Here is a 21,678-nt window from a genome sequence, read left to right as displayed (position 1 = left end):
GATGGTGTGTGGCTGTGGCACTAGAGACAAAGCCTGATACTGGCTATCTAGAGGCAGGGACTGGGGAGGGGTGGCAGGGACTGGGGAGGGGTGGCAGGGACTGGGGAGGGGTGGCAGGGACTGGGGAGGGGTGGCAGGGACTGGGGAGAGGTGTGGCTTGAATGCCAAACGGTGACATGGGTCAGAGGTTAATCTCACTAGGGGCCCATTTTAACCTCTGCTATGCCACAAACACACACGCATGCAAACACACACACACACACACAACCAAAAATCTCCAAGTGCTCAACTATTATTACGTAGTGGAACAGACAGGAACAGCAGAAAAGGCAACAACTAACCAAAAAAAAAACACACATGCACTCGTGCAAACACACAATCTTGGAGGTTTCCGATGGAGGAAGGGCCAGTACAGCAGCACACCATGCGCAACGTTTTTAGACTTGATCCCCAGCAGAGGGAGAACAGCAAATCAGGCCCCTTCCCTTTTTTCTCTTTAAACAAATTCCTCTTTTAAAAAGAATGCCTGAGGATGGAACAACCCCCACGCGAGAACACACACACACACATGCCTGACTTGAAATCAGTTTTATGACATAGTTGCTACGAAGGGTTGGAACGCTGACACGTGCACACACACACACACACACACAAAGGGGCATAAGTAGGGTTTCAGTAAGGTCCGGAACTAGGCAATTATTTTTTTTAAGTTGAAGCTCATTTACTGCATTTCTATACAATTAAAAACACTTTAAAATGCTAATTTGGAGAACAGCAAAAACAAGCCAAAACGACCCCAGCCATTATCACCTTGGCTGCTGTAGGTTCATTCACCTCAGTCCATCTACAAACACAGAGCCTATTAGCTGTGCAAGTGTAATGTTATACCCCTGAAAGGGGGGAAATATGAGAAATGTGTAGCATCAGCAACTGTTCAATCAGTTGTAATGATGAATTGGATCAAATCATCAACTCTGTAAATAGATCTCTTTTATGGGCGGCAGGGTAGCCTAGTGGTTAGAGCGTTGGACTAGAAACCAGAAGGTTGCAAGTTCAAATCCCCGAGCTGACAAGATACAAATCTGTTGTTTTGCCCCTGAACAGGCCGTCATTGAAAATAAGAATTTGTTCTTAACTGACTTGCCTAGTAAAATAAAATTTTAAAAATTATTCGAATGACAATGTTCACACTTGTATTCCTAGGCATTACTAATCAAGCGCCGCACAGACAGACATCAAAAGGAGCACACAGATGATCGTATAATCACATTCACATTATTATTATTATTTCAATCTTATTTACGATTCTATATTAATATCAGCAATGTAGTTTTACAAGCATTTCGCTACACCCATAATAACATCTGCTAAACACGTGTATGTGACCAATAAAACTGTGATTTGATTTGTCGTGATAAAAGGTGGGTGAAGAGTAAACAAACTCCAGGGGACGATCGAGATCAGATGACAGACCATGTGGAAATCTCATATTGAAACAGATGCTTGATAAAAACTAGTACAAATTCTCTTAGGGGACCCCAAGTTTGGGAACCAGTGTATCTCTCCTCTGCATGCATTGCAGCCTGCCTCAGCCTCACCACTGAGTGCCACATCACCGTCTGTCTCAGTAGCCTACTCTGTGTAAAGCAAAGTTATGAGAACTTAGTCCCCCCAAAAAATGTGCTCCTGCTGAGGTAGGCTCCATTTAACATTAGCTTCTTACTTCTAGTTAGCTAAGTAACACTAGTCAGATCGCTTCAACGTTACTACATTAGAAGTCCTGCACTTGCTTTTTTATTGAGGGAATATACAGTAGCAGTCAAAAGTTTGGACACCTACTCATTCCAGGGTTTTCTTAATTTTTAATATTTTCTACTTTGAATAATAATGAAGAAAGTAAAAAAGTATGAAATAACACATATGGAATCATGTGGTGATGAAAAAAAGTGTTAAAAATCAAACAATATTTTATATTTAAAACTCTTCAAAGTAGCCACCCTTTGCACACTATTGGCATTCTCTCAACCAGCTTCATGAGGTAGTCACCTGGAATGCATTTCAATTAACAGGTGTGCCTTGTTAAACCTTCATTTGTGGAATTGCTTTCCTTCTTAATGCATTTGAGCCAATCAGTTGTATTGTGACAAGGTTGGGGTGGTATGCAGAAGATAGCCCTATTTGGTAAAAGACCAAGTCCATAAAATGGCAAGAACAGCTCAAATAAGCAACGAGAAACGACAGTCCATCATTACTTTAAGACACGAAGGTCAGTCAATCCGGAAAATGTCAAAAGTTTCTTCAAGAGCAGTTGCAAACACCATCAAGCGCTGTGATGAAACTGGCTCACGAGGACTGCCACAGGAAAGGAGGACCCAGATGTACCTCTGCTGCAGAGGAAAAGTTCATTAGAGTTACCAGCCTCAGAAATTGCAACTCAAATAAATGCTTCTGAGTTCAAGTAACAAACACATCAACTGCTAAAAGGAGACTACATGAGTCAGGTCTTCCTGGTCAAATTGCTGCAAAGAAACCACTACTAAAGGACACCAATAAGAAGAAGACTTGCATGGGTCAAAAAAACACAGGCAATGGACATTAAACCAGTGGAAATCTGTCCATTGGTCTGAGGAGTCCAAATGTTAGATTTTTGGTTCCAATCAGCAAGTCATTGTGAGATGCAGAGTAGGTGAATGGATGATCTCCGCATGTGTGGTTCCCGCTATGAAGCATGGAGGAGGTGGTGTGATGGTGCTTTGCTGGTGACACTGTCAGTGATTTATTTAGAATTTAAGGCACACTTAACCAGCATGGCTACCACAGCATTCTGCAGCATTACACCTTCCCATCTGGTTTGCAATTAGTGGGACTATCATTTGTTTTTCAACAGGACAATGACCCAACACACCTTCAGGTGGTTACTTTGAAGAATCTTGTTTTTGGTTACTACATGATTCCATATGTACCATTTCATAGTTTTGATGCGTTCACTATTATTCCACAATGTAGAAAATAGGAAAAATAAAGAAAAGCCCTGGAATGAGTAGGTGTCCAAACTTCTGAATGGTACCGAATATGGGGCAATTTAGCAATGAGGATTTGTCATCTGTAATGGTTATGATAAATTAGGCATTGTTGCAATCTATATTGAACAAAAATAAACGCAACATGCAATAATTTCATAGATTTTACTGAGTTACAGTTCATATGAGGAAATCAGTCAATTTAAATAAATTCATTAGGCCCTAATCTATGGATTTCACATGACTGGGAATACAGATATGCATCTGTTGGGAACAGAACTGGGACTCAGGACCTCGTCATGTTATTTTCTAGCATTCAAATTGCCATCGCTAAAATGCAATTGTATTCGTTATCCGTAGTTTATGTCTGCCCATACCATAACCCTACAATGGGGCGCTCTGTTCACATTGACATCAGCAAACCGCTCACCCACACAACGCCATACACGTGGTCTGAGGCTGGTTGGAAGTACTGCCAAATTCTCTTAAATGATGTTGGAGCCGGTTTATGGTAGAGAAATTATCTTAAATTCTCTGGCAACCGCTCTGGTGGACATTCCTGCAAAACTTGAGACATCCGTGGCATTGTGTTGTGTGACAAAACTGCACATTTTAGAGTGGCCTTTTATTGGTGCACCTGTGTAATGATCAAGCTGTTTAATCCGCTTCTTGATATGCCACACCCGTCAAGTGGATGGTTTATCTTGGAAAAGGAGAAATGCTCACTAACAGGGATGTTAACACATTTTTGCACAAAATTTGAGAGAAATAAGTTTTGTGCACATGCTAAATTTCTGGGATCTTTTATTTCAGCTCATGAAACATAGGTTCAACACTTTACATCTTGCTTTTATATATTTGTTCAGTGTATATAGGTAAATGCGCACATATTTTTTCCAGTAAGGGCCTCGTGTTCGAAAAATAAAACATTATTAGGGTACTCAACAACAAAAAATCACGAGTCATCAAACAGTCTAAATGTGTCAAATGCCCATCCCCAACCAGTTGGGGAACTCATTCTCCAAGAGTCGGTTTTTGTTTGTTTGGGGGATGTCTCTAAACACGGCAAGAGTTGCGACATGAGATAATCTTCATCAGCTAAGCACTTATGTATCCAACACAAGCACATAAAGGTCAGAATTCATAAAGGTCAGGTAAACTGGCAGATTATCCCATAGAACAAAACATTTAAGATCTCCTAAACCTGTGTTAACCTCAGCCTTTCAGCATTTATCACAAAAAAACCATTCTTACCCCCATAAGAATGGCCAAGGAACCAGAGGTGTACTACAAAGCAGGATCAAGGAGTTGAAAAGATACCTTTGATAAGCAAACAGAAATAACTACAGATTTTCTGGTTCATTAAAAACAGTAAACCTGGATTTTTGTTTGTCAAATCAGTTAGATGATGCCCATTTCAAGCTTAGTTTTCTGCAATATAAGAAGTTGAATACAGGTTCACTGGTTTACTCCTTGATCCTGTAGCATCCCTTCTGAAGTAGAGAAAGCGGACTCATTTCCGTTTCTTTTTACTAAAAGCTGCATCTATAAAATAGGAAATGTAAATAACACACACTGCATACAGAAGGCTGTGTAGGAGTGTGCCATTCATTGATAGAGTAGTAGCTGATGAGGAATAACACACACTGCATACAGAAGGCTGTGTAGGAGTGTGCCGTTCATTGATAGAGTAGTAGCTGATGAAGAATTACACATGCACACACAAAGGAAGTGATTGGACAAGAACCCCGATGCCTAGGCCCCCCCAGAAAGATCTCTCCAAGGTCGACATGGAAGCAGCTCATTATTTCTGTCTCCCTCTCTCACCAACTCTTTCTCTCTCTTCTCTCCCCCCTCCCAACTCCCTCCCTCTATCCCCCACAACCCCCTCTATCCCCCTAAACTTCCTCCCCTCCACTCCATCCCTCTCCCCCCCACTCCCTCCCCCTCTATCCTCCCCCACTTCCTCCCTCTCCCCCCACCACCCCAACTCCCTCCCTCTCCCCCAACACCCTCTCTCCCCTCAACTACCTCCCCCTATCCCCCAAACTCCCTCCCTCTCCCCCAACTCCCCCCCTCTTTTTCCACCCCAATACCCTCTCTCCCCTTCTCAACTCCCTCCCAACACCCTCCCCAACTCCCTCCCAACACCCTCCCCAACACCCTCAACTCTCCCCTTCTCAACTCCCCCAACTCGGCCCCCTCTCTCCCCCCCCTCAACTCCCTCCCTCTACCCCCCACAACTCCCTCCCTCTCCCCCCCCAACTCCTTCTCCACCCCAACACCCTCAACTCCCCCAACTCGGCACCCTCTCTCTCCCCCCTCAATTCTCCCCTCAAACACACTCCCTCCCTCTTTTTCCACCCCAACACTCTCCCCTTCTCAACTCCCTCCCTCAACTTCCTCCCCGCCAACTCCCTCCCTCTTCCCCCCCCCCCCCAACTCCCTCCATCCCCCACAACTCCCTCTCGCCCCCCCAACACCCTCTCTCCCCTCAACTCCCCACAACTCTGCCCCTCTCTCTCCCCCACAACTCCCCCTCTCAACTCTCCCCTCCAGCCCCCCACTCTCTCCTCAACTCTCCCCCAACCCCACCCTCTCAAATCTCCCTCCAACCCCCCCCAGGTCAACTGTAAGCGCTGTTATTGTGAAGTGGAAACGTCTAGGAGCAACAACAGCTTAGCCACAAAGTGGTAGGCAACACAAGCTCACAGAATGGAACAGCCTAGTGCTGAAGTGCATTGCGCTTAAAAATAGTCTGTCCTTGGTTGCAACACTCACTACCGAGTTCCAAACTGCCTCTGGAAGCAACGTCAGCACAAGAACTGCTCGTCTGGAGCTTCATGAAATGGTTTTCCATGGCCGAGCAGCTGCACACAAGGCTAAGATCACCATACACAATGCCAAGTATCAGCTGGAGTGGTGTAAAACTCGCTGCCATTGTTCTCATGACCAGTGGAAACACGTTCTCTGGAATGATGAATCATGCTTCTGTAACCGATGTGAAATGGCTAGCTAGTTAGTGGTGGTGCGCGCTAATAGAGTTTCAATCGGTGACGTCACTCGCTAGTTGATGTGTGCGGAGGGTCCCTGGTTCGAGCCCAGATAGGGGTGAGGGGACGGACTAAAGTCTAAAGACTAAAGGTAAACTGCTACACTTCACCATCCGACAGTCCGACAGACAAATCTGGGTTTGGCGGATGACAGGAGAACGCTACCAATGTATAGTGCCAACTGTAAAGTTTGGTGAAGGAGGAATAATGGTCTGGGGCAGTTTTTCATGGTTCGGGCTAGATCCCTACAGCATACAACTACATTCTAGATGATTCTGTGCTTCCAATTTTGTGGCAACAGGTTGGGGGAAGGCCCTTTCCCGTTTCAGCTTGACAATGCCCCCATGCACAAAGCGAGATCTATACAGAAATGTTTTTTCAAGATCGGTGTGGAAGAACTTGACTGGCCTGCACCAAGCTCTGACCTCAACCCCTTCCCTCTGGGATGAATTGGAACGCCGACTGCGAGCCAGGCCTAATCGCCCAACATCAGAGCCCGAACTCACTAATGCTCTTGTGGCTGAATGAAAGCAAATCCCTGCAGCAATGTTCTAACATCTAATGGAAAGCCTTCCCAGAAGAGTGGAGGCTGTTATAGCAGCAAGGGGGGGGACAAACTCCATACTAATGCCCATGATTTTGGAACGAGATGTTAGACAAGCTGGTATCCACATACACTACCAAAAGTATCTTTCAAAGAAACAGTTGTACGAACACGTGATCAACTGAGTGTTTTTAACTGTTAGTCTTTTTGCATGGTTTCCAATATGGTGGGCCATCAACCATATTCTCCCTGTCAATGAGGCGATTCAAAAAACTACAAACTGTGTCATACAAGCGTTCTACTGTGCAGTTCAAGGGAGAGTGAGGGTTCGGAGAGGGATAGTGCCACTAAGGAAACACCACAGCATGTTGTTGTGTGCCCTGTAACCTACATGGTAGGGAAACAACATGATGATACAAAAGAACACATTTGGACAAATGGTTCATTAAAAGATAAGCTACACATGTTGCAACCAACACTCTGGCCTACAAAAAAAAAGTGACTTTCGCAATAACACGTGATGTTATTGCCAAGCAAGGACAAAGGTTAATACAACTATACAATTGAGTCATTTCTCATTTAGAAATAATTGGCCTAGGCTGCTTGATCAAGCCTACTGACTCCTTGCTTTCCATCAACAGGGTGGAGTAGACTACAGCGTACAGGGTAAAGGACTGCACCAAAGAGGGAGATAGATGCCTAATGCCCATAGCAGCACAACGTCAACCTGCACGGGTTCTCTCGTTCGGGGAACTTACTTGGTGAACAAATACATCCAGAGGGGGATCTACGGGGCTCCCCTCGCTGCTGGTCATTGATATAAATCCGAACCCCATTCGAACATTAAACCACTTGCAGTAGCCTGTTCCTGACAGAAGCTGGGGCCGAATTCGCTCTTCTTGCTCCGTCGACTTGGCTTCGTCTTCTCCGCCACCTTTACCCGCCCCTCCTAAAAGGCATATGAAAGTAGTAAGCTACAGTAGGCTGTGTATTAATAGACGAGTGTGGATGTGGCATATGTATTTAACCTATAGCCGTGCCTGCGCAGTTATTAGGCCTAGTAGTAACCTTTACACAACTTTTATGGAGCCCAGTTGGTTGGAAATCTCCATCGCCTAAGCGATGGGGAATCCCCGCCACTTGACGATGTGATGTTCATCTTTGCTATAATTCGTCTCCCACGTAACGATTTTAGCGCATGGTAGAATGATTTGAACATCACGCAAATCGGTGTAAAACAGGATACTTATGGGGCTTCTAACTGCATGGCGCACGGCGATATGCGATTGATTTGGTCGATTCCCCCTTGCACGTGCATGCTCACTGATGTAACTTCTGGAGCATATTTACTTACATCTACCACTGTTAATAACCAGCATTGTATGGAACTCCAAGGGCAGGTGTACACACATGGTTCACCATGCAAGCCCATGTTGGGCACAATACGCTCTTTATCGTTGACAAACAGCTCCAACAAGACCCCAATATGCATTTTCACATGGCAATAATCGTGGGCGGTAGGCTACATAACACGTTATATGTAACAATAGCCCGTCGCAGCCCCCCTCTATACCAAAAAGTAAGGACAATTTTTTTTTTTTTTTTACAAATAATTGGAGAATAACCTTCGGCCATGTTTCCCCGCGGACCTTCTGTTCGAAAGTTCCAATCGAAAAGCTTCCTCTGCGAAAACGGGTTATGATAGTCACCATTAATCCGACATCCTCAATTCCAGCGGTCACAAATTTAGCTCGCATGGTACAGCGTGCTTTCCCTCTTTTGATATTTTGTCATGTCTCTCTCCTTCAATCCTTTCCTCGTTCACTCCACTTCGAGCGCTTGCTCTCTCTCTCATTCGCTCGCTTACTGGCTGTGCCTCTGCCAGTACTAGACACGTGACTTTGTCAATTACATGCTTTCTTGCTACTAATTTTACCACTGATCTAGGGACGGTAGAGCAGCGAAGAAAACTGACTCGGAACCGATTAGGTCCAAGTGGTCAGCCGTGTCCTCACAATAACACACCTTTATTAAAGAAGGATGCGTTATCTTGCTTCAAATGTAACAACTTCGGCCAAGAGTTGTGTGAAAGGCAAGTAGCCTTCTGCCTAATGGTCAGCCTGGTTTTCGCCTGCTTCATACAATTTTTAATAGCCAAATCGGTTTCTAAAATGCAATAACTGACATTTGAATAACAGCAGCGAATGCACTAAATTGGAACTATAAAGACTGTGAAACAACTAATGAATGCAAACAAACATTTGGTGTAGTAAATATTAAACCTGTTGTTCTGCTTATTTTATACACTAGTACTACATTTGATTTTCTACGTTCCTAAACCCTTACGATTCACTGAGATACATGTGGTAAAATAGACCTATAGAAAATCGCTTTGAGATTGAATTGAGGCGTTTATTTGAATTGATAGATTACATTTGTTTGCTGGACACATATTTTGCTACATTTACCAAGGTGGAAAATTAATTCGTTCAACATATCGTTAATTAATACAGATTATAGTCACACAAAAAAATGTTTTACTTTATTTAACTAGGCAAGTCAGTTCTAGCCGTTGAGTATTAAAATAAGATAGAATGTTACATATGCATTTTAGACAATTTATTTAGGTTGAGTGCTTGTTCACATGGCCAACCCCCTGTTCCTCCTCTTGCGTAAGCTACTATGCTCCAATGGGGTAAACCAGGACCATGTCAGGCCTTTGGAATGAGATTGAGTAGTAGAACGCAAACACCAAACAAGTGAAGGCCTTCAATTGAATATCTAGAATACAAAAGAAATGGAAGATACATTTAGAGTCAAGTAAATGCAGGTAGCCTAGCGGGGCCATTAAGAGCTTTGGGCCAGTAACCGAAAGGTCGCTCGATCAAATCCACAAACCGAGTAGGTGAAAATCTGTTTATGTGCCCTTGAGCAAGGCACTTAACCCTAATTGTTCCTATAAGTCGCTTTTGATAAGAGCTTCTGCTAAATAACTAAAATGTACATAGGATATTTGTTTAATTTGGAGTAGTAATCTATCAATATGGTTAATACACTGCAAATATTTCCATTGATAAAAATGAAGGGGCGGGTAGCATTTGTGAAAGGGGGAAAACGCGTTGGGAAGGAATGAATCAACAACAACCCATCCCCACCCACCCAACAGCATAGCAACCCTAAAGAGCCCACCCTCCGGAATTCATGAGTTTACCCCTACCCCCACCCAGACCCAGACCGTCCCCGCCCAACCCCCGCGCAAATTCTGTTTTTGAAAATCTGGTGAGGAGTCCTCCACAGTGGCAACATAAATTATGGCTTGGGTCACAGGGTCGGCCACTTGTGTCGGATGTTATCGACTCACTCACATCCCTAGTTTGGCTTTTTCTGATCGGACAGAGCTATGTTATCACCCACAATCCTAGGCTAATAGGCCTGCTCGCACTGTATTTTATATATCTGAGCGAACCTATAGCCAATCATTTGAAGACTACAATAATAACATTAGGATTCTATATGGTTCACATCCCCTGATAAGGCCAACATTACAAAAGCTACAATTCTGAATAAAAGAGTAGAAATATAATCTGTAGATTGTGTCAATTATTTTGTATATATTCTTGTTGTTGTCAGCACCATTCCAACAGGTCAAATTCCTGGCATAGGCAACATGTAAATGTTATTTGCGATTAAAGCTGATTCTCACCATAAATAAAGGCTTATGGACATAAACAAAGTGATTAATAAGACATTTAACCAGTTAAAGTCAACTGAGAAATAAGAATGTAACCATAGCCAAACCAACAGATCAGAAGTAGCCTACACCGCTCAAAATTATCCTAAATTTACTGACACATTCACAGGAGGTAAACAAGTCCCAAATCGAGATTCCAGAGCTTTCTCAGCCTTTTTTCAATAGTAACATACCAACCCGAGATTTGGTGGACTCCTTCACCCTGGCCAACCCCACCCAACCCCCACACCTCACCAACCAGGCTCCCAAAGGGAAGGAAGTTTGCCTCCTCTATACCCTGCATTTCTGTCAATAGAGTTCAAAGGGGTTATTCAATTCCTCTCTCCTTTTCTCCCTTATTTTAGTGCGGGGGGGGGGTTTATTTCGACGTTTTAACATGTATTCCAGACAGCAATATCTCACTTGTATATATCCACTGCTGGGAAAGACGTAACATTGTTGACATCGTTATAGGTCAGGCCATGCCATGCTGTTGGAAGGAAATGTGTGTTGGGGAGTCTAACAGCATTTTACAAGCAAAAGGTAAATGTTTTTTTCTTTTAATTGAATTCATTTAATTTGTTTAGGACAATAGGCCTACCAGCTAATCATGCGTTTATTTCAATGAGATTGTGATTTACTTTTGTCTACCTGGGAAACATTTCAATCATATGCACATTTTTACTTGGTTTCATGTAAGAAAGTCCCTTCTTGTCTTACTTGTAACATTCGTTAAGAGACATTTATAATAAACGAAAATGTAAAGTATAAGGATTGTAAAACGCCCATACTTGTAGGTGTTTTGTTTGAGCAAACCAACCCTAGCTGTCTAGATTAAATGAAATGTTTTTAAACGAGCTTTTCTTTCTAATAAGAGTTATTTATTTGAAATTCAATCAAATTGAACTATTTCCTGTATTAGGATTAGGATTTAACACTACAATAGAGACGGAAATTCCTTGAATAGCCTAAATTAACCAATTGTAGGCTTCCACAATTAAAATCAAAGTTTTGAACTGATACATCTTTACTTTGAGTAGACTAACGCCCAAAACAGTTAAGAGATATCTGAAAATTCCCATTGGCAAATTCATTCTAGAAAGTGGTGTGAACTATAAGAATCACATGGCTTACATTTTCTGTTGTTTATTTAAGAGTTAGTCATTCAACGACATATGCTGCTATGTGATTTGAGATAAATGTTAAATAGGAGAACACAAAGCCTACAAATACTTGAATTAAATATCAGTGACGTCAGAGGGTAACATGAGCGAGAAGCGCCTCTCTCCGCCCCCGGCAAGAAAGACGCAATTGGCTTGGGAAAGCCAAACTATTTACAGAAAACTGGCACAGAACAAAGAATAGCGCCTGTGCACGAATTCTCGTCATTTTATTGTAAAAATATAGGTATGGTCATTAATTGTTTTCCTATGGCCACGTTTGTTTAGAAATAGGCTAAACCGCGCTAGCTTGTTTGATTTTAATGTTTTCATTCATTCCTTCAGGTACCTAACAAAAAAAGCCAAATGCATGGAAAAATACATGCATTTTGGTTTTAAACTAGCTTGAACCGGAACAGTTTGATTTGAGAATAGAATGCATATCCTATTTGATAGGACTACCCAATAATGTATCTTGTTTTCTAGTTAACTAAAACAAGAAGTTCAATGTTAAATATTCTAACAATTCCTGTAGAGGACAATGGAATGGCATGTGGTGACAATATCGACCACATTGAGTCTGATTATACCCAACTGTTGCCGTGTTGAACAGGTGTATTCACCATGACAGAGAGATAGCCTATAAGGTCTACCAATGTATATTCCAAAAGATCATTCACTAACCTGTGAGCGACGGAACAGCCATTGTCATCCTCGTCTTTCTCTGTCTTCAGACGTGCTGCTGTGGACAAATTAACCCGTCGTCCTGATCGAATGTCTTTGTCCACTTGATGTTATTGTTGTGCTGAACTAATGAAACTGTCAAAGTGACACGCTCATAGGCTACAGCCGAAAGAAGTGGACTGAATTCAAGCCTGCACGTCGATTACCGGTACCGGCATATTTACAATGGCATTTCTGGTTATCTGCCGGTTGCCGGTAGATTATTTATTTCCCACGCTGAATATTTTATAGACACTGTCATTTAAGCGGACCTGCGTGCGGGATAACCCTTGAAGATTTGTATGAATTTGTCAGAGGAAATAATGATTGTTGACAGACAGGGTAACAGTGATAGTCTTAAAAAAAAAGTCTAATAAATTAATAATTAGCCTAGTGTTTTCCATTCTTATAGGCCTACTCTACCTAAAATATTTATGAGGACGAAAGCCAAACCGTAGGCCTACGTCATTTTGATTTATTCCTCAAAACATAAAGCTATGCTGGTTTTTAGATTAGAAATTCATTTATATTATTTTGTCATGACAAAAAATACTGTTTTATAGCTTGGAATGGAGGCGCATGCACTAAGGTTTACACTAACTGACTAAATGTTGTCTTTATTTTGTGTCGTAATAAGTAGCCCTAATCATAAAGTAGGCTTGTTATCAGCTTTCCTAACATATCTTAGAAAACACCCTCCTTCAACAACCCTACCAGGTAGACTTGAGGGTTTAGGCTACTACATTAAACTAAAACGCCAATGACTACAAAGAATTGAAAACAACACATAGGCCAGTTGGAAATAAGACACAACCTTTATTTAAAGGCACAATCTGTCATTTCAACAGCTTGACCCTTGCACTCAGACTTGGGGCCTAGGGAAATATAACAACTCTTAAATTCGTAGATGGAGCTATGGATGCAATGACTGACAGTCCATGAGAACGACTCAATTGTAAATATATATTTTTTAAACTAAGACTCAGATGTTTGAATGTATAAGTAGTAGAGCCTTTTTGCTCATAAACTGTTATTCATCAAGTATCAATATAGGCCATGTCATTGATTGCAATGATAAACAGCAGGAACTTTTACAGTTTCAATTGAAACATTCCTTTAACATTCTTTATTATATGGCACTACAATTTAACAACACAATGTCGAAGGTAAATGGAGACATTTGCCACACAGGCAACAGAGATTATGGAGTGTGTTGCCTTTTTAATTATAGAGTGTTCCAAAAGCAGACACTAGGTGTTTCAATTCAGAATGCACTGGTGTCACATTTCCCCTACACAAATCCCAACTCTTGTATCCCTGAAGGTCTATATTGCGTTAACTAGTAGCTCCCATGAATGTGACAGATGTATGTTTACTACATACAATTATAAATGTCCAAGTCAACTCATTACCAGTTGGAGATGAAGATGTGTAGGATTGGATAGGCTTAAACAATATGGCATTATCTTCATTGTGTCCTCTGATAGGCTACACCCATCCTTTTAGCTCTGTGGCTATAGGGTGTAGGTGTGGCTATAAGGGTCGTCTGGAGTTCAGTATAAATGATAAGCCATGTTTCTATCAGAGTTGACACATTTTAAATGTTGTCCATTCTAGGCTACTCCCAGACATCTATCTACCTGATAGAGGAGGATTAAGATGGAGGGGGGAAAGTCAATTGAAAGCAAACTACTTTGAAAAGGTTGATGACGTCTTCATAAACCCATTATAACATTTAGATGTCATATTACATTAAAGGGGCAATCCTTAGTTGGTACATCCGTTTTTGGAGTAAAAAAATACCCATTGATTTTTGATAAATGCCTCGTAAGCTCAGTTCAACTGTCATACCACATCAGAACCTTTTTTTACTTCAATGTTTGTAAAAAAAAAAGAAAAGAAAAAAAGAAGAAAAAATAAATAAAATGTAATCAAACCCTGTATTTCCTCAAAACATGGTTCAAACTATAAAATGTTGATGGTCAGTCCTTAGCTCTATGCATTTTAGAGGGGTTATATTTCTCCAGCCACATCCCTCAGCTTTTTTATTGAAACAGAGGCGGGGAAATGTATTTTTATGGTTTCAATTAAGGCTTGCCCCTTTAAATGATTTATGCTATTTGGCAAAGCACTAAATATGAGGAACTTTAGATCACCCGTTATGTATGAATTTGCTTCAATGATTTATGAAGCATTTATAGTGAATATGGAGGCAAACGCTCCATTAAGTTTTTCTTAAATAGCCTAGTTTGTTAAAATGTAGTCTCAGCGATATGATGTTGCATGCACGACGTATACACAGCGGTTCAATTTTCGCAACAACTAAGAGTGTTGAAGCGTGAGGCTACACTTCGCTGCTGTTTTTGTCCCGTAGCTACCAACGTTGTAGCATCGTGAAGCGAACCCCCTCACACATGCGCAGATACTCGGTGTGACCATATGAGAGCAATGTCATCATCTCACTATCTGCGGTGCTGCTCGTGGCAACTTCATCTCATCATCTTGAGTCTACCTTTAAGTGAGACCTAAAACTTGATCTCGAACGGGAAATCTCCAGCTAAATTTAAACACATCCGGGTCAGAACGCAAGTCCCAGTTCCCGACACCTTAGAATTCTCCCCACAAAGGCCCACAGGCAATTTATATCAGTACCTGAATGGTCCCTCGTGTGGTACACAATCAGAGTGCTAGCAGGTCCACAGATAAGGATGAAATATTCTCTGGGGGAATCGGGTAAAAAGGCTTCCAACAGCAGTCAGACTGCTCTGAAGTCTAATTCACATATAAGCCTACTTTGTCCTGCATCCTCCAATATAAATACAACTTTAGTGCAGTATACAAACAAAAACAAACACTAATTGACTTACACACAGGGAAGCCATTTTGCGTAGCTACTGTGTTACATATTGAAAAACTATCAATTGAGTTTCATCGTAAAGAACTTTGACAAGTATTTTTGGACTTTGTAAATACATTTGATTTCATCATAATCCCACATCTCTTAGTCATATAACGATCCCCACACCTCTCCTTCCCCTCCCCAGTATATGGAGCACCTGCATTTCAAAAATGACAACTGGTGCACTGAAAACTCATGCGTTAACCTAAATTAACACATACATTTTCAAATATATGTTATGCTATTTTACTCAGAGGCAACAAGAGCAAAAACAAACAGTTTGCCTGAATAAATAAAATGGCATATATTTTTTTGCGTGATAACCCTCCACAAATGAAAATATATGCTACAGCTAGGAATTTGATCAGGCACATTGCCCTCATCCAGACAGATATGGCCTTTGCCTGTTTTAGCCTCCTGGTTTATCAACTGATTTGGGATCTGCTGTCCCAATCTCATTACACTATGACTTAATCAGCTCAACTGGTCTTGGACCAGCGCTTGTTGGCGCATGCTCCTCTAAGAGTCTAAGAGGCCCTCAGCTTTAGTAGGCCCTATTGGAGAGAATAGCGCCTCCTAACGGCTTACCATGGGCATTCACAGCAACATGCATGCCTCATGATTTCTTGGCAGGCTATTTTTAGTCCAATAGACCATTTTTCATTTAGTCCATACATTGACTGATTTTCTTCGTTTGTTTTTAAGATTATTTCTGATGTTCAATTAGGTCTCGATAAAATACAACCTCTTCTATAACTTTAATGTTCGCTTTTTTTGTGCTGGTGTCAAGCACACTGCATTGTTTACATGTTTGTCATGGGTTATTGGGCGGTGTGGCGTGTTACCTTTAGTCCGCGGTTGACCGATACATTGTTCAGTTATCATGTTTTAGGGAGCCTACAGTACAAAAAGGCCTGGTGACTTGAATTTTTTTTTTAAATGTATTGCTTCACGCTGGTTCTCTCTCCGGGCGCCTGTGCCGCGCTCACTGTCTGGTACATTTTGTAGAATATTTAAACTTCTATCTTTCGATTTAATTGGTAAAGTTTTGTATTTATTTTATTAATCAAGAAGGATCCACAAATCAAGTAGTTTCTAACATGTGGGTGAGAGTGTAGGCTATGTGCTAAAATGCGTCATCTTGTGGTGGGGAACTGTTACAACGGTCCGCCATTTAAGCCTTGAGAAAAAGTAGTCCCTGTCTGTATGACAGATAATTATTGAATGAGACAATTTAAAAATCAGTATCGTTCAGAAATCGTATTATATTCGTGAATGAATTCAAACTTGTCTCTTCATCCCAGTCAAAAGTTAAGCTTATTACAGTTTCATTAAAATGTTAATGTATCTTATTCAACCATTTTTTTCAAAAAAATTTAAAACAATAAATTACCATTTTTTTCAACCATTTCTATTCTTAAAACAATAAATTACCTTTTTTTTCAACCATTTCTATTCTTAAAACTATAAATCACAATTTTTTTCAACCATTTCTATTCTTAAAACAATAAATTACCATTTTCTCAACCATTTCTATTCTTAATACAATAAATTACCATTTTTTTCAACCATTTATATTCTTAAAACCATAAATTACCATTTTTTTCAACCATTTATATTCTTAAAACAATAAATTACCATTTTTTCAACCATTTCTATTCTTAAAACAATAAATTACCATTTTTTTTCAACCATTTCTATTCTTAAAACGATAAATTACCATTTATTTCAACCATTTCTATTCTTAAAACAATAAATTACCATTTTTTTCAACAATTTCTATTCTTAAAACAATAAATTACCATTTTTTCCAACCATTTCTATTCTTAAAACAATAAATTACAATTTTTTCAACCATTTCTATTCTTAAAACAATAAACTACCATTTTGAACGCTGTCTATAAACTGTCATTTTGCGCAATTTCTTTTTGCCTATATATGTTCAATTGCCTATTCTTTTGCATTTGTTTAATATTATTGACTTTATTAAATTCGGTTTAGATTAAATGTTTATATACAAAGCATACTGTGGGGAATACATTTTTATAAAAATCATGTATTATTAGAGTGGAAAAACTGATCTTGAAATAATATCATTCAAATGGTTAACTCAGGCCAAGTGCTGCACTAAGTCTGTTTTAGGCCTACCACTAATAAGCATATTCAGTGAAGTTTCACCTCATTTTAGCATTTAACAATACTAAATAATAGAAAGGTCTGCTAAAAGTAGTTTGTACTACACAAATAGACTAAGATTTCTGAAAAGAAAGTTGTTTCCACACATGATAGAAGTTTAAACCTTTATCTATTTACCCTTTAAAACAAATCTACATTGCTCTGAAGCATGCCCAAAATGTCCCCCCAGTATTCGTTCACAGATTTGTTTCTAAATAGACACATACACTACCAGTATAACAGTGTATAGACCTGATGGAATTTGAGCAGGAGTGATAGGCTAAATCACCCTGAATTACACGAAACAATCTGAATAGAAACATGTGTATGCTCTTCAAACACTGTAAATGAACAATTATTCAAGAGTAGGTTTGGTTTACAGAAAGAAAGAAAAACATGATTTCACGGTTTTGTTTTGAAGACTTTACATGTGTAGTTTCATGTTATCACGTTAACTTCACATGAAAACATGTGCTTTTCTTATTTTATCAGAATGACAAAATTCACATATTTGCCATAATGTTTTGATAGATTTTTTTGCAACTACATTATGTGTTGTAAGCTATGCCTGAATATAGGTTGTCATACCTGTTTATTCATGTTAATTGTGCTTTTCAAATTGTCAAACTAAAAGCCAATTTCACTCTATTGGGATAATTGAAGGAATAAAAGCTATACTTTTTTAAAAAGGGATGAGATTTGAAGCCTTTTAAACATTACAATTTTGTCCATCGCAAACACATTAGATTAATTCAAATTTTAGTTTAAAAAAAAGAGACAAATTAAATATTACAACCATTTAAATTGTCAACTTGTTTAAAGCTCTTTTGTGTTGTGTTCAATAACTGCCCAGATGGAGATGAATTCATGTTTGGTGTAACAGTATCTGTGATCACTGAAGGATATTCTACAGATTTATATAATATCCTGCAGTATCCTGTCTTTCATGTTGCTTTGTGGTTGTATTTTATATGCTTGTTTATGCTACCTCTTGGCTAGGGTTCACTTGAAAAAAAAAGATTCCTATATCAATGAGGTTCAGCTGAATAAATAAAAGGGTGAAATGAAATCAAATGAAACCATGGAGCTGTTTCATGTGACATATCTTCATATTCCCAGTTTTGGAATTGTTAGCTAGATTACTTGTTGGTTATTACTGCATTGTCAGAACTAGAAGCACAAGCATTTCGCTACACTCGCATTAACATCTGCTAACCATGTGTATGTGACAAATAAAATTTGATTTGATTTAATGGATTGCTTTTTTTCATGAGAATGTTTTTGTGAATTAATACAACCACATTCCAGATTAAGAACATTTTGTCATACATGCTGTTGACATTTTGGGTAATTTCCCTTTGGATCTTCTGATCTCGCATGTAAACTCCCACAACAAGCCATTTTATTATGTTCCATCTAATAGTCCCACAGAGAAAGTTTAATACTGTTATTTTTTAAACAGATCAAATATGTGGGTATAAAATACAGAAAGGTGCATTGAACAGTATATCCCATCTATTTACAACAATGTCATAAGTATCCAGGATTGTGATGATGATGGGGTTTTGCCAAGAGAAAGGAGTTAGTGACCATTCATCCATGGCTAATAGAAAATGTACTTGAAAGAAATGTAGTGTGTATTTCCAAGTATATGGAGAAAAACACTGTGAACATGAAGAAACTCCAACACTGGTAAAAATGTAAGGGATCTCAGAAGATCCAAAAAGTGTAATAGCCTAGTTCTGATGTAGAGTTTAACAGTTTCAATCAGCTCTTTCTTTCAACATTTACATCAAGTATTGCACATCTTGTATTTGAAAAATAATAAACTCTAACCGACATGTCAGTCACCAGTTCTTCAGTGTTTACATGAACGAAAGGTCTAGTGACAAATGTTGACTGTAATTTCTTCATTCTTAAATACAAAATGTGGTTGGAAACGCTAGAGGAGCACAAAGTGTTTGAACCTGGAAACATTAGAAAAATGTAGCAGAAGCCATACGTAATACATTGCTTCCTACTGGCCATTTTCCAAAATGGCTTCCTTCTCTCTCAGAGATAAAGAACTCATCTTTGTATCTGTGCATTTATTTGTGATTGATATGTATTTAAGTATCATACACCTGCCGGTGCCCAGCCCCCCATGGGCTTATAAGACACTACAGAGCATAACAACATTTGACAAATTATTCACATACAATAATTGTCAGTGACAGCATGGGCATCGACATTGAGGCTTTCTTCATTTTAAAAGTTTTACATTTTCTTCTTCATCGGCTGATTGCTCCCAACTTATAAGAATCCCCACCCAGTCAACTATTTAAAATGGTGGAAGCCCTCAATGGCACTATTCATGGTCAAATAGATTATATCCATAATGAGTCCTATCTATCTCTCCTCATCTCCTTCATCTGCACTGATGTGAAAACACAGACTAGGTGAAATCAATATAGCAGAGTTCTACTAGGCATTTGCATCCACCATTCCAGTTTCTTTCACATCAGATTCTGTCTGGGAGTTGGGAGGGGAAAAGTGAAAACTAGCTGTTATTGGCAGAGAGGTATGGAACTATCTTTTGTATTGGTCTATTAACCAATTTACGGTATGGTGAGGTCATCGTGGAAAGCGGAAACTCCTGCCCATGCAAACCTGCTGATTAGAATGTTCTGTGTAGATTGTATTTTCAACCAGGAAATAACACTGATTTTAAAAAATCCACAATTTTAGTGTTAGTTTCATCAGCTGTTGTATGATATTAATATATGATAAACACAGGAAACTGAGTTTTGATTACACTGGGCCTTTAAGATATCTACTTTATATTTATTCAAAATTATGTTAAATTCTAAGAGTTCTCAACTTTTTCAAATCCTCAGAAGCCTCTTGGGTGAGGGTGTGCAGTCAGAGCTGCTCCCCCTGCCTCCTCACTTCCCTGGTTACTAACCCTAACCCTGCCGCCTCACTGCCCTGGTTACTAACCCTAACCCTGCCGCCTCACTGCCCTGGTTACTAACCCTAACCCTGCCTCCTCACTGCCCTGGTTACTAACCCTAACCCTGCCTCCTCACTGCCCTGGTTACTAACCCTAACCCTGCCTCCTCACTGCCCTGGTTACTAACCCTAACCCTGCCTCCTCACTGCCCTGGTTACTAACCCTAACCCTGCCTCCCCACTGCCCTGGTTACTAACCCTAACCCTGCCTCCTCACTGCCCTGGTTACTAACCCTAACCCTGCCTCATCACTGCCCTGGATACTAACCCTAACCCTGCCTCATCACTGCCCTGGTTACTAACCCTAACCCTGCATCTTCACTGCCCTTGGTTACTAACCCTAACCCTGCCTCCTCACTGCCCTGGTTACTAACCCTAATCCTGCCTCCTCACTGCCCTGGTTACTAACCCTAACCCTGCCTCCTCACTGCCCTGGTTACTAACCCTAACCCTGCCTCCTCACTGCCCTGGTTACTAACCCTAACCCTGCCTGCTCACTGCCCTGGTTACTAACCCTGCCTCCTCACTGCCCTGGTTACTAACCCTGCCTCCTCACTGCCCTGGTTACTAACCCTAACCCTGCCTCCTCACTGCCCTGGTTACTAACCCTAACCCTGCCTCCTCACTGCCCTGGTTACTAACCCTAACCCTGCCTCCTCACTGCCCTGGTTACTAACCCTAACCCCGCCTCCTCACTGCCCTGGTTACTAACCCTAACCCTGCCTCCTCACTGCCCTGGTTACTAACCCTAACCCTGCCGCCTCACTGCCCTGGTTACTAACCCTAACCCTGCCTCCTCACTGCCCTGGTTACTAACCCTAACCCTGCCTCCTCACTGCCCTGGTTACTAACCCTAACCCTGCCTCCTCACTGCCCTGGTTACTAACCCTAACCCTGCCTCCTCACTGCCCTGGTTACTAACCCTAACCCTGCCTCCCCACTGCCCTGGTTACTAACCCTAACCCTGCCTCCTCACTGCCCTGGTTACTAACCCTAACCCTGCCTCCTCACTGCCCTGGTTACTAACCCTAACCCTGCCTCCTCACTGCCCTGGTTACTAACCCTAACCCTGCCTCCTCACTGCCCTGGTTACTAACCCTAACCCTGCCTCCTCACTGCCCTGGTTACTAACCACTCACACTGACAGCGTCGTGAAGAAGGCGCAGCAGCGCCTCTTCAACCTCAGGAGGCTGAAGAAATTCGGCTTGTCACCAAAAGCACTCACAAACTTCTACAGATGCACAATCGAGAGCATCCTGGCGGGCTGTATCACCGCCTGGTACGGCAACTGCTCCGCCCTCAACCGTAAGGCTCTCCAGAGGGTAGTGAGGTCTGCACAACGCATAACCGGGGGAAAACTACCTGCCCTCCAGGACACCTACA

General features: G+C 40.9%; 1 protein-coding gene across 2 annotated transcripts in view; it reads right to left on the bottom strand.

The window, feature by feature from the left end:
- Window positions 1-8,460, bottom strand: part of lin28b (lin-28 homolog B (C. elegans)) — a 49,022-nt gene extending 40,562 nt beyond the window's left edge. The window contains exons 1-2 of one of the 2 annotated variants that reach the window (XM_029645324.2): window positions 8,243-8,460; window positions 7,376-7,566 (exon numbers count right to left, since the gene is read on the bottom strand). In XM_029645324.2, coding sequence (XP_029501184.1) covers window positions 7,376-7,566; window positions 8,243-8,252 — 201 coding nt within the window. In that variant the 5' untranslated portion in view covers window positions 8,253-8,460. The remainder of the gene's footprint in view (window positions 1-7,375; window positions 7,567-8,242) is intronic. The other variant, XM_029645325.2, reaches the window with a different exon arrangement.
- Between the last annotated feature and the right edge of the window lie 13,218 nt (window positions 8,461-21,678).

The sequence above is a fragment of the Oncorhynchus nerka genome, linkage group LG24, assembly GCF_034236695.1.
Source record: "Oncorhynchus nerka isolate Pitt River linkage group LG24, Oner_Uvic_2.0, whole genome shotgun sequence".
Lineage (NCBI taxonomy): Eukaryota > Metazoa > Chordata > Actinopteri > Salmoniformes > Salmonidae > Oncorhynchus > Oncorhynchus nerka.
This window is presented reverse-complemented; position numbering and strand designations above follow the sequence as displayed.